General features: G+C 41.9%; 1 protein-coding gene and 1 long non-coding RNA gene across 2 annotated transcripts in view; one reads left to right on the top strand and one right to left on the bottom strand.

The window, feature by feature from the left end:
• The window catches only part of DNAH6 (dynein axonemal heavy chain 6), a 234851-nt gene that overhangs the window by 157831 nt on the left and 64624 nt on the right, over positions 1-12396 (top strand). Inside the window, exons 52-59 of the mRNA XM_038561598.1 lie at positions 1484-1651; positions 2126-2361; positions 3477-3738; positions 5495-5618; positions 6820-7016; positions 8240-8443; positions 9402-9527; positions 11297-11461. Of these exons, the coding sequence (XP_038417526.1) occupies positions 1484-1651; positions 2126-2361; positions 3477-3738; positions 5495-5618; positions 6820-7016; positions 8240-8443; positions 9402-9527; positions 11297-11461 (1482 nt within the window). The remainder of the gene's footprint in view (positions 1-1483; positions 1652-2125; positions 2362-3476; positions 3739-5494; positions 5619-6819; positions 7017-8239; positions 8444-9401; positions 9528-11296; positions 11462-12396) is intronic.
• The window catches only part of LOC119869757, a 51490-nt gene that overhangs the window by 35880 nt on the left and 3214 nt on the right, over positions 1-12396 (bottom strand). Inside the window, exons 2-3 of the long non-coding RNA XR_005372488.1 lie at positions 9511-9588; positions 51-91 (exon numbers count right to left, since the gene is read on the bottom strand). This is a non-coding gene — a long non-coding RNA (uncharacterized LOC119869757). The remainder of the gene's footprint in view (positions 1-50; positions 92-9510; positions 9589-12396) is intronic.

Here is a 12396-nt window from a genome sequence, read left to right as displayed (position 1 = left end):
TTGAACTCAAAACTTGCCAAAACTAGCAGAAGATCTCTATGCCATCTTACCTGCTGGAGCCTCCTCCAGCCCAACACATTGCCTTGACAACCTGCAACAGATACAAACAAAGTTTCATCTGTTGGCTGAGAGGCCTTCCCCTTCCTTGATATGTCTGATTTTTTTCCTACTGTCATTTACATAAGTGTGCCTCAGTAAAACGATATGGACATCGTAACAGCATGAAAGTTAAGCAGTAAATCAGACATCTGCAGTATTTCGTGAGAAGGAGAACCTTTTGTTAAGCAGTAGAGATGGAGTTTTGGTGGTCCAGCATCTGTCAGGAGTTCCCATTAAGAGCAAGGGCTTCAGCGTCAGCCAGACCATATACAACCAATGTTCTGCCTCTTTCTTGCTGCACACCCCTTGAGCCCCTTGTGTAACTACTAAGTCTTAGTAGAAAATAGGGTTTAGAAATATCTATATCTACCCCTTTGGATTGTTGTGGAGTTTCAATAAGATACTGTGTATGAAGGGCTTGGAATATGATCTGACACATATGAGGTACTCAGAAAAGAGTGGCTGCAATCATCATCATCATCATCATCAGGCAATTTACATGACTTGAAATTTTCAACATTTTAATCAAAATGAAAACATTTTGATATATACCATTAAGATTTTTTAATGTTCTTCAGAAGATTTTCACCTGGTAAATAAATGCATGCTTTGTAAAATAACTTGATAGATATTTTGAAACCTGTCAACTTGAGCCAGGATTCCTTTTTTTTTTTAAGATTTATTTATTTATTTATTTATTTATTCATGAGAGACAGAGAGAGAGAGAGAGAGAGACAGGCAGAAGGAGCAGGGAGCCTGACATGGGACTTGATCCCAGGTCTCCAGGATCACGCCCTAGGCCAAAGGCGGCACTAAACCGCTGAGCCACCGGGGCTGCCCCCGAGTCAGGATTCCTAACTCACCTTCAAAAAATAGTTATTCCTAAGTGCCTCCTCTACTAGGTACTCCCCTGTGATACTAGTCAAAAGTTCCTTATCACTGGTTCAGATCCAGCAAGCAAAGCTGTCTCTAGAGCACTGACAAGTTCTTAGTTCTACTCACCCATCTTGAGGAAACAAGTTCCTAGAGCTACTGTAATCTCCAGGAATTCCTATCTGAACTTACCCTTCATTCATTCAAAATGCTACCAAGTTGCCAAGCTCAGGGGATGAAAATAATATGGTGTGATTCCTCAGTGACCCTACAATCCAGTGAGATGCCAACTGCTATGGTTAGGGGACATGGATCCAAACCCACCATGATGAATGTCATGGTCATTTCCTAGAGTTCTATTACCTGAAGAATTCTGTCTGTTCACAATGTTAAGTATTACAAACTGATTTACCAATTCTGTAGATGTAAAATTCTAATACATGAGTAAGAGATGCCAAGAAAGTTATAGTTTATAAGACTCATTATAACAGATACTTTTGTTGTCATCTAGGCTCGTGACCGGGTAAAGAATGGTCTCACCAAGCTATTAGAAACAAACGTACTAGTAGATAAAATGAAATTAGACCTTTCAGCTTTAGAACCTGTCCTTCTTCAAAAATCACAAGATGCTGAAGCCCTAATGGACAAATTGGCAGTGGATCAAGAAAATGCTGATCAGGTATGCTGTATTCCCTATCATGGATGAGAAGGCTTTGATCACCAACTGATCACTTATATATCATGACATGGGATTGGGTTTATTTTATACATCATTAAAACAATTAAGTGATAGTTTTAGCAATGCTTTTAAGTTGTAAACAAGCTACCTTCAATAAATCAGCCTGGTTCTCTCCCTGAGAATGAGTGAACCCAATGAGTGGGACAGAGAGTGATGAGAAAAGTACCCCCAATGAATATAAAGCAGTAGCTCTTCATCTCCGAAGAAGGAAAGCTTTGTTCTAAAAGCTTTGGCTCAGTTATCCCTTCAGCCTACATGAGATGGACAAAGGAGAGCCTAAAATGCACTGTAGTTGATCCTCTTTCATTATTGGTGTAATCCAGAGGGGCAAATATGACATTATTATTGGCTTTGTTTTTAAACATTGAAATTCAAATACTGAGACCACCTAAGCAGTCATGTTTCAATGGTTAGGTCCGCAGCATTGTGCAAGAAGATGAAGCGACAGCCAAAGTGAAAGCTGAAGAAACCCAAGCAATCGCTGATGATGCTCAAAGAGACCTTGAAGAAGCTCTCCCTGCCCTTGATGCTGCTAATAAAGCCCTGGATTCCTTAGATAAAGCAGACATTTCAGAAATCAGGGTTTTTACAAAGCCCCCAGATATGGTCATGACTGTTATGGAAGCCATTTCTATTCTCTTGAATGCCAAGTGAGTACATCCATAATCATGTGTTACTGAACTGCATGGTGGAATTTCATTGATGCTTTTCTACATTTTTGTTTATATGTCCTCATTCTCTCCTCTGCCTTCTCACTGGTTTGGTCATTCAACAGATTGATCCAACAAGCATTTTTTTGCACATCTGTGTTGTGCTAGATGATGGGAGATACGAAGCTCTTCTCTATAAGGCACATGTAGTATAGTGGGGAGACAGACATGAAAAATAATAATTTCAAGATATGCGAAATTCACATGGCACTTGGAAGTTCCAAAAATGGAGTCTGCTCGTAGAGAGGTGTGAGCCGGTTTTGGGGAGATGATGTTCTCAGGTGGAGAGTGAGGCTGTGGCGAGAGCTCAGGGACCTTTGATGCTCATGGAATGGGATGGGGTTGGGTAGAGGGACAGTGATTATAGCATGCAAGGTCTTGTGTTTCATCCTGGGGTATGAGTTTTTAAACCTTCTTTAGTAATACCCATTTTTTTAAATTAAAATTATAAGAAATCTTTCCCTGTAAAACTGATTGAGCAAGGGTAAAGGGCCCAAAGGGCCCCCACTCAGCTTCCTGCTCCTTGGGTAGAGCCTGGGACTTCTGAAGCAAAGCACAGACAAAAAGCCCCGGCCAGAGAAGACTGAGAACCATTGAATATTTTTGACATAATCAGATTTTCATGTAGGAAAGACCAATCTGGCAAAAGTTCACAAGGTCCAAGGTTGACTGAGAGACACAAAACTGGTAAGAACGTGATTGTAGTGTCCTGGCAAGAAATTTTAAAGACGTAAACTAAAGCAGGTGGGGTAAAAACCGTGAGGCTGGGGCATTGTACAAATAAAACTATTATTTCTGTGATGTCTTACATTTCTAAAACTACAATTTTATCATCCCTTTCTCTACCAAAACTGGGTTGTATGAAACATTAGTCATCCAGGAATGTCTACCCAGGAATTATGGTACACTTAATTACCATATACTGGGATTATAGTATCGGGATTAAAACTACCCACTGACTGGGATAATATCTTAATATTCTCAAAAGAACATATTTCTTTTGTTCTTAAATTACTTTATTACAGTGCTATTAACTTCTCATGTCTGTCTTTTAGGCCTGATTGGCCAACAGCCAAGCAACTTCTTGGTGACTCTAACTTCCTAAGAAGACTTTTAGAATATGATAAGGAAAACATAAAGCCCCAGATATTGGCAAGACTTCAAAAGTATATTAACAATCCTGATTTTGTGCCTGAAAAAGTAGAGAAAGTGTCCAGAGCATGTAAATCCATGTGCATGTGGGTAAGAGCGATGGATTTATACTCTAGGGTAGTCAAAGAAGTCGAACCAAAGAGGCAAAAACTCCGTGCTGCACAGGTACATTATTTGTATCACAATATTTTATGCAATTAAAAACCGTGATCATTAATCATTCAAGCTCCCGTGACTTTGTGCAACGTAGATAGTAACAATGCTCTTGACACTTAGTTTTTGTTGTAGAAAGATAGCTGGCGAAGATTCTTTTTTCAGAAATGACCTCTAAAATCAGCCCTTTCCCAGCATGAAAGGAAAATGAGTCCTTAGTATATTCACATCATCAGACCAATGGTATTTTTGAGGTGTCCTTTTAGCTCTAGCATCTGATGCTCTGGGTTGCATTGCTAATACTCCCACACTCCGTGGTGTCATCTGAGGTTCTAAAACCAGCTTAAGGGATCCCTGGGTGGCGCAGTGGTTTGGCGCCTGCCTTTGGCCCAGGGCGCGATCCTGGAGACCCGGGATCGAATCCCACGTCGGGCTCCCGGTGCATGGAGCCTGCTTCTCCCTCTGCCTGTGTCTCTGCCTCTCTCTCTCTCTCTCTGTGACTATGATAAATAAATTTTTAAAAAAATTTAAAAAAACAAAAAACAAAAAACTAAAACCAGCTTAAGCCACAATCGGATGTGAGATCCCAAGCAGAACAAAGAATGCTCATTGTGTGGAGCCAGTTACTGAAAGAACTGTGGCTCTAGAGCAAGCATAGCAACTTTTTCAAGAGTAAATATTTTAAGTTTTGCTGGCTATATGGTCTCCATTGCAATTCCTGAACTCTGCTGTTGCAGCACAGAACCAGCCATCACTAATACACACGAGTAAGCATGGCTAGGTTCCAATGTCACTTTATTTATGCACACAAGAATGTAACTTTTTACAATTATCACGTGTCATGAAATATTCTATTTTTTCCCCAACTATTTTTTTAAAGATTTTATTTATTTATTAATGAGAGACACAGAGAGAGAGAGAGGCAGAGACACAGACAGAGGGAGTAGCAGGCTCCATGTACGGAGCTGGACGTGGGACTCTATCCCAGTGCCCTCCCTGGGCTGAAGGCGGCGCTAAACCACTGAGCCACCCAGGCAGCCCTTTCCCCAATTATTTAAAAACATAAAACCAATCTAAGTTTGTTCACTGTACAAAAACAGGCAGCAGGCTAAATTTGGTTTGCAGACCCCTGCTCTAGAGAACTATTTAGGAAAGACTAGTTTTCCCAGTTGCATGAATCTTTCATTTATTTCATCATTTAATCTATTGTAGTAACCCCAAATGCTTTAGGATTAATTAAATTAATTAATTAATCCTACATGCTTTAGGATTAATGTGCAATGGTACATTAATCCCAAATGCTCTAGGATTAATGTACAATGGTACATTGCACTGTTCCTCCATTCCTTCTATGATTTATTTTATTAAGCTTTCTTTCTTGTTTTGTTTTGTTCTGTTGTGGTTCTGCTCTTATATTTTACTTTATTTTCTTTTTAATATTTTATTTATTTATTTGACAGAGAGAGAGAGAGAGAGCACACAGCAAGGGGAATAGCAGAGGGAGAGGGAGAAGCAAGCTGTCCACAGAGCAGGGAGCCCAATGCCTGGCTTGATCCCAGAACCTTGGGAATCATAACCTAAGCTGAAGGCAGAAGCTTAACCCAGGCACCCTTACATTTGTTTTAACTTTGTATACCATATCAAGATCTTTGAGACAAGAAAAAGAGAACATAAATTGTATTTTTTTAAATGTGTTATTAAGTGGGCAAATTTGACCTTCTTTGGGGACCTTGGATTTTCATTTTAAATATTTACTTAATTTTATTAGGCTGAACTTGATATTACTATGGCTACACTGAGAGAAAAGCAAGCATTACTAAAGCAAGTAGAAGATCAAATACAGGCCTTACAAGATGAATATGACAAAAGTGTAAATGAGAAAGAAAGTCTGGGTAAGTAACTCATAAAATGTATGGTGGTCAGGAGTTGCCTGATTTTTTTAATTTAAATTCAATTAGCCAACATATAGTACATTATCAGTTTCAGATGTAGAGTTCAATAATTCATCACTTGTATATAACACCCAGTGCTCATCACATCATGTGTCCTCCTTAATGCCCATCACTCAGTTACCCCATCTCCTCTCCAGCAACCCTCAGTTTGATTCCTAGAGTTAAAAGTCTCTCATGGTGGGCACCTGAGTGGCTCAGTTGGTTAAGCATCTGCCTTTGGCTCAGGTCATGATCCCAGGGTCCTGGGATTGAGTGCCACATAGGGGCTCCCTGCTCAATGGAGAGCCTGCTTCTCCCTTTCTCTGTCCCCCTCATTGCTTGTTCTGCTCTCTCTCTCTCTCTCTCTGTCAAATAAGTAAATAATCTTTTTAAAAAGTCTCTCTTGGTTTTGCTCCCTGTCTGATGACTCCTATTTGGTTTTCCCGCCCTTCTCCTATGATCCTCTGTGCTATTTCTTATATTCCACATATGAGTGATACCATATGATAATTGTCTTTCTCTGATTGACTCATTTTGCTCAGCGTAATACCCTCCAGTTTTATCCACATTGATGTAAATGGTAAACATCCTTTCCGATGGCTGAGTGATAGTCCATTGTATATATATACCACAAGGAGTTGCCTGATTTCTAAAAGTAGAGTTCAGGCCATCAGATCTCTGCTTCCATCCAACATGTAGCACGTATTTCCATGAGTGTACTGCACTGGCCTTCTAGTGTAAGATTAGAACTGCATATATGGCATACGTTCAACTCCTGTATGGGAAGCTTGAAAGAACTATGGCTCCAGAGCAAGAGTGGCAAACTTTTGGGACATGGCCAACATGTTAGGATATGTTCCGTTATAACACAATGCAGCATATGAATTTGATCCACAAAATAAATACTACACAGACACAAAGAAAGCTATCTTCAGCCAGAGTAATAGATTATCAAAAAGGAGTTGTTTGCATGGAAGAGGCAAACTTGGACTTGGTTCTGGAATGGGAAATAATGCTGAATTGCCGTGAGGTTTCATAGAGATATACTGACACCATTAGCTAAATAACGCTGCTATTAAAAAAAAAAAAAAAGCAGGTGAAGAAATTTCTTTATTTTAGGAAAATACGAATAGCATAACTTGATTTTCTTAAAATCTTCTAGCAAAAACTATGGCCCTGACCAAAGCACGTCTGATACGTGCTGGAAAGCTGACGGCTGCATTAGGAGATGAGCAAGTTCGATGGGAAGAAAGCATCCAGAAATTCAATGAGGAGATATCAAATATAATTGGGAATGTGTTTATAGCAGCAGCTTGTGTCGCGTATTATGGGGCCTTCACAGCCCAGTATAGGCAATCGGTGAGTAAACTCACTTTCTGTGAGAAGTGGTGAAAAGCAACTGAAACTGGCAGAGGCAGGGCAGGGGAGATCATTTTTCTGAGTTTACAGGGAGGCTCTCCACGATGAAAGTTCTCCATGATGGAAACTTACTTATACACCCCACAGCCCTCCACCTACCCCCATCAGGCAGCAATTGTCTACCACAGGATTTCCTTAACACCCTCCTTCTTTTCCTTTCCTACCTTAGAAAGTTAGATACCATTTCCTTATATAACTCAAGAACCTGGGGAAGAAAATGGGACAGGGAGTCCCCTCCCCTTATGATCAGAAGCAGCATCTAAAGTTAGCCAGGATGGGGGAACCTGTGTGGCTCAGTCAGTTAAGTGGCTGACTCTTGATTTTGTCTCAGGTCCTGATATCAGGGTCATGAGATGGAGCCCCACATCTGGCTCCACATTCAGTGTGGACTCTGCTTGAGATTCTCTCCCTCTGTCCCTCCTCCATCCCCTTATCTCCCCATCCCCAACCTCCCGCCACCCCCAACCCCCGCCCTGATCTATCTCTAAAATAAATAAATAAATATTTAAAGTCAACCAGGATGAAGTGTTCTGATTTGGCAAGACTGCTACAAAGGGCTAGGCAATGGAAAGGAGCAGGACACTAAATTATTTGGAGAGATTTTCAAGCCATTTTTATGAAATGCCTTCCTTAAAAAGGTTTCTTCTTTGCCCTTGAGTTATAAAATCTAGTTAGTAAAGGACTCAGAGATTCAACAGGAGCTCAGGGGTCATCTGGTGCCATGTGGACAGTGCCAATTATGCTTTTGGACTATACCACTAACTGAAGGAGGTAACATGCTAACATCCTCTGCCTCACCCACTAATTGCTAGTGGCACCCATAGTCATTGTGATAACCCCAAACGTCTCCACATGCTTCCAGATACTCCCAAGGGGGACAATACAGCCCTGGTTGAGACTACTTTGACAACCTTTGTCATTTATACATGAGAAAACTGAGGTTCAGACAAGGGGAATGACATTCCCAAGGCCACAGCTAGTTTGTGATATGGTTCTAGGCCCCAGATCTCCCAACTGTTAGTTATTCCACTTCCTGTGTCCTGTGCCTTAATGCCTAGGGTGCAGCAAGAGATACATAGAACTGACTTTAGCCATAACATTTTGTGTATCCTCATTTACCAAGTGTTCTGACTATATACAAGTAAACTTTCCTCCTCCCACAGCTTATAGAGTATTGGATCCAGGACTGTCTGTCTCTGGAGATCCCAATCAATCCTTCCTTTAGTCTCATTAACATTCTTGGTGATCCCTATGAAATACGGCAGTGGAACACTGATGGGCTGCCCCGTGACATGATATCAACAGAAAATGGCATTTTGGTTACTCAAGGGAGACGGTGGCCTTTGATGATTGATCCCCAGGATCAGGTGCGTAACAAGTGCATCAGATGAAGAGCAGCCTCCTAGCTCTGCTTAATGTTATGCTGTCTGTTCCGAATTCTAAAAGTGGATTTGAACACACTTGTAAGATGTTGGGGATTTAGACCTAGAAGGGAGTTTAGAAGGCTTCTAGTCCCAAGGGTACTCCAGTGGTTCAGTCAGTTAACTATCTAGCTCTTGGTTTTGGCTCAGGTCATGATCTTGAGGTCTTGAGATCAAGCCCTTCATTGGGCTCTGCACTCAGCGAGGTGTCCGCTAGAGATGCTCTTCCGTCTACCCCTCCTTCACTCACATACACTCTCTCTCTCTCTCAAATAAATAAACCTTTAAAAAAAAGTATTCCAGTCCAAGTTGCTCATTTTTGTAGAGGCAGAAGGTGAAAGGGAAGAGTCCAACTGTTCTGCATACTTAATTTTGATTAGTTTTGTTTATGGGCTTGACCCTTAGTTTTCTGTTTGCTATGGGAACAGAAATTCAATCCTATATAGTTCTTGTTCCTAAAAGGTCTGAAGAGTCATAATGAAGTCAGGGTAGGATGGATTTTAGGGCAAGTCTGCCTAGAATTTACAGAATCTCATTGTCTGACTCTTAAGTCCATGGATCATATTCTTCTAAGTAAGATTTAGAAAAGGGAGCTACTATCAGAGCAAGAAAGACAGCTTGAATAGATTAAGGATGGGCTTTTTCCCTAGATGTGTCTGTTCTTAATATGTTCCAAATTTGAATAAACTGAAGAATTTCAGTTCAGCCAAGCACTGGAGTTTAAAAGGTGTTTTTATTTACAGAGGGGGTGATGGTGGTGGTATTTTTATTTTATTTTATCTTTATCATCTTTCAAGCCCATTTCTAAAATGAACAAAATTTCTAAACTTTACTCTAAAAACTTTAACTTTCTAGTCATTTATAAAACTCTGTCCAGTGTTCTGCTCTATGTTTTATCAAACAGGCAAACCGTTGGATAAGAAACAAGGAAAGCAAAAGTGGTTTAAAGATCATTAAGCTTACAGATAATAATTTCTTACGTACACTTGAAAATTCAATCCGACTTGGCTTACCTGTCTTACTGGAAGAGGTTTGCTTTTCACTTTTCTTTTCTCCTGTTAGTCCCCAACGTTCAGACCATATCTGGGATCCTATACAGGCCACACCCACATTGTGTTAGAGACACCCATCACCTCCATTTGCAAACTGTTCACACCAATTGCTTTGCTCCTTAAACAGTGCACTATCACACAGGGAGCAGTCTGTTGACTGAATGATTTTTCTGATTCCAGACATTGTTTTGGTGTTAGTGGGATAGTGGTGTTAGTGTTAGCCAGAAGCTCTGGCTTCTGACAATGCTGATTCTCAGGCCTCTTTGTGGCTCTTGATGGTTAGCTGCCATGAAAGTGCAGAGCAGTAGGGCCATCAGGCCAGCAGGGACTGTCTACACACACTGATGATGGGAAGCCAGCAAAACATCCCAGGGAGCATAAATATTATTTTCTACCCTTCTGGCCTTGACCGACACAGGTAAGGTTCTGTAATGGGTCTCAGGCCCTCACTCAAACCCTGATGTTACAGGGAAGGGTAGAGTCTCCCAAAATCATTAGTACAGTTACATTAGCCCCAAGCAGGATTCTTCAACCCCAGTTTACTTGGTAACACTGAGGTCTCGGGGGGAATTTCTCTTCTCATGGCAGGGGCCAAAAGACTTTCTATGATGTTTCTATGATGTTCTGCAAGGCCCCAGACAGCAGGGCCTTGCAGCTGTAGCTAAGTGCTTTTAGGAGCAGGGGGTGGGCCACTGGTCAGCACCCCAGCCAGAACAGGATACTCTGACCAGGCCTGTCCTGCTTTCTGTGACTTAGAGTCATTAGCATTAGGCACCTCGCTGCTTTCTCCATTTGCAAGGTGGTATTTTCCAACTTTGTCTCCACCTGTCATGAGTGTGAAATGGAGTTAGTCCACCTCAACCAGCATTGTTCAGTGAAATAGAATGGATTTTAAGAGCACAAAACTGTATCATAATCACTAAGGAAAATTTTATCTCATAAACTTTTGTTTTATGAAAATAACTTACATTCTAGGGTATCATATCACAGTGTGAACTAGATTTGTTAACTATGGATTACAATTAAATTTTGACAGCTCCTGGGCCATGGACCTCCATTGCATCCATGCTGACATGAAGATGTTTGTCATGGGGTCCAATAGAAGTGTCTGCCCAGGTTCTTACCCACAATCAAATTTGCTTTGAGGGAAAGAAAATAACTGTCATACAGAAATAGGGCCACAAATTTTTTCTATAATGAGCCAGATATTTTCAGGGTTTTTTTTTTTTTTTTAGGCTGCATACAGTCTCTGTAAATATTATTCAAATGAATATTCTTCTTAGTTTTTGTTTGGTTTTAGGGTTTTGTTTTTACAACCCTTTCACAGAGTGAAATCATTTTCAGCTTAAGAGCCATACAAAAACAGGCCACAGAGGGTGGGATTCGACCTGCAGGCTGTAGACCTCCATCCCCTGCCTTAGAGCAGCCATGAACAGATCATTTGTCGGGGTTCTGTTGAAGGGCTACCTATAGAGACCCTCCTTTCTCAGTCTTCCTTATGGGGATGATTGGTATGCACAGTTAGTCTTAACAGCTGTATTGCCTTCACATGCTCTTAGTTGCTTAGACTACTACCCATAAGATAACCCCTGGAAAATACACAGAGGTAGTGAGTGCACAGTAAGAAATATCTATTAGATCACGGGAAAATTGTTCATTGAGTAAATTTGGAGGCCTAAGGAATTTAGAGAAGTTGATGCTGTCCATTTTAATGGCTTATTTTTTGTATTCTATTTTAACTTTTAAGCTTAAAGAAACCTTGGATCCAGCTCTAGAACCCATTCTCTTGAAGCAGACTTTCATGAGTGGTGGACGGCTGCTCATTCACCTTGGAGACTCAGACATTGATTATGACAAAAACTTTAGGTTCTATATGACAACCAAATTGCCAAATCCCCACTACCTGCCTGAGGTATGAGCTGCTGGTCTGGAATTCCCAGCCTCAATGGACTATACGTGTGATGGGTCTCTGACGTTTGGTGGGCCTCCCCCAGGTCCCTCTTCCCCCTCTGCTCTTCCACCCCCCTTCATTCCACTGTCCTCCACTCTTGCTTCTCTTCTGCATCCTGACTCTGATTCTAGTTGCCCTTCTGTTTGCCATTCAATTGGACTTGAGTCCCTCCCCACCTGGTCCCTAGGCTCTGGACCGTCCGCTGCCCTGTTGCTCCTTTTCTGCGCTCTCGCCACCTCCCTCTGGCCCCACAGCTGCTTTCAGAACACAGGCCAGCACTCTCTTCTAATCATTCTGTTCTCTCCTTCAGCTCAGTGCCATTTGTGCCCTTCTTCTTGTGGCTCATAAATGACCTAGGGCTTCACTTAGAGTCTGTGGGGAGAGGGGGACATGCTGATGTTAACATTTGCAAATGCCCATGGCAATCAGCCCCAAATAAAGAAGTCGCTTGCTTGAAAACTCTGGTGACTGGCACCATCAGAGACTCATGAGTCAAACATCCAGTGTGTCTGTACTTAGAGTTCTGGAGGATGGGGTATCTTGTTCTCCCTCATACCCTTAGACTGTGAGGGGATCTGTGTGAACCTCACTTCCACACGCCCGTCCCTGAGCCACAATGGGAGTGGGAAGAACCCCTACTCGGGCTGCAGAGCCCAAGGCAGTTGCAACAGAAATGAAGCCACCTGGGTCTCCTTTCTCCCCTCCTGCACAGGGCTCCAAGGGGTCACGCCTCCCGTGTAGCCCCCGGTGCTGCCCCAGCTCCAGGCAGGACCTTCCCAGCCCAGCGGGTCTCCCCTTCTCCAACAGGGCCCACACGATAGGGGAAAGAACTTCACTAATCAGAACTTACTCCCTTTCTCTCCCCTCGCACACCCCAAGAACTGAAATCCTTCCAT

The sequence above is a fragment of the Canis lupus genome, chromosome 17, assembly GCF_011100685.1.
Source record: "Canis lupus familiaris isolate Mischka breed German Shepherd chromosome 17, alternate assembly UU_Cfam_GSD_1.0, whole genome shotgun sequence".
NCBI lineage: Eukaryota > Metazoa > Chordata > Mammalia > Carnivora > Canidae > Canis > Canis lupus.
This window is presented reverse-complemented; position numbering and strand designations above follow the sequence as displayed.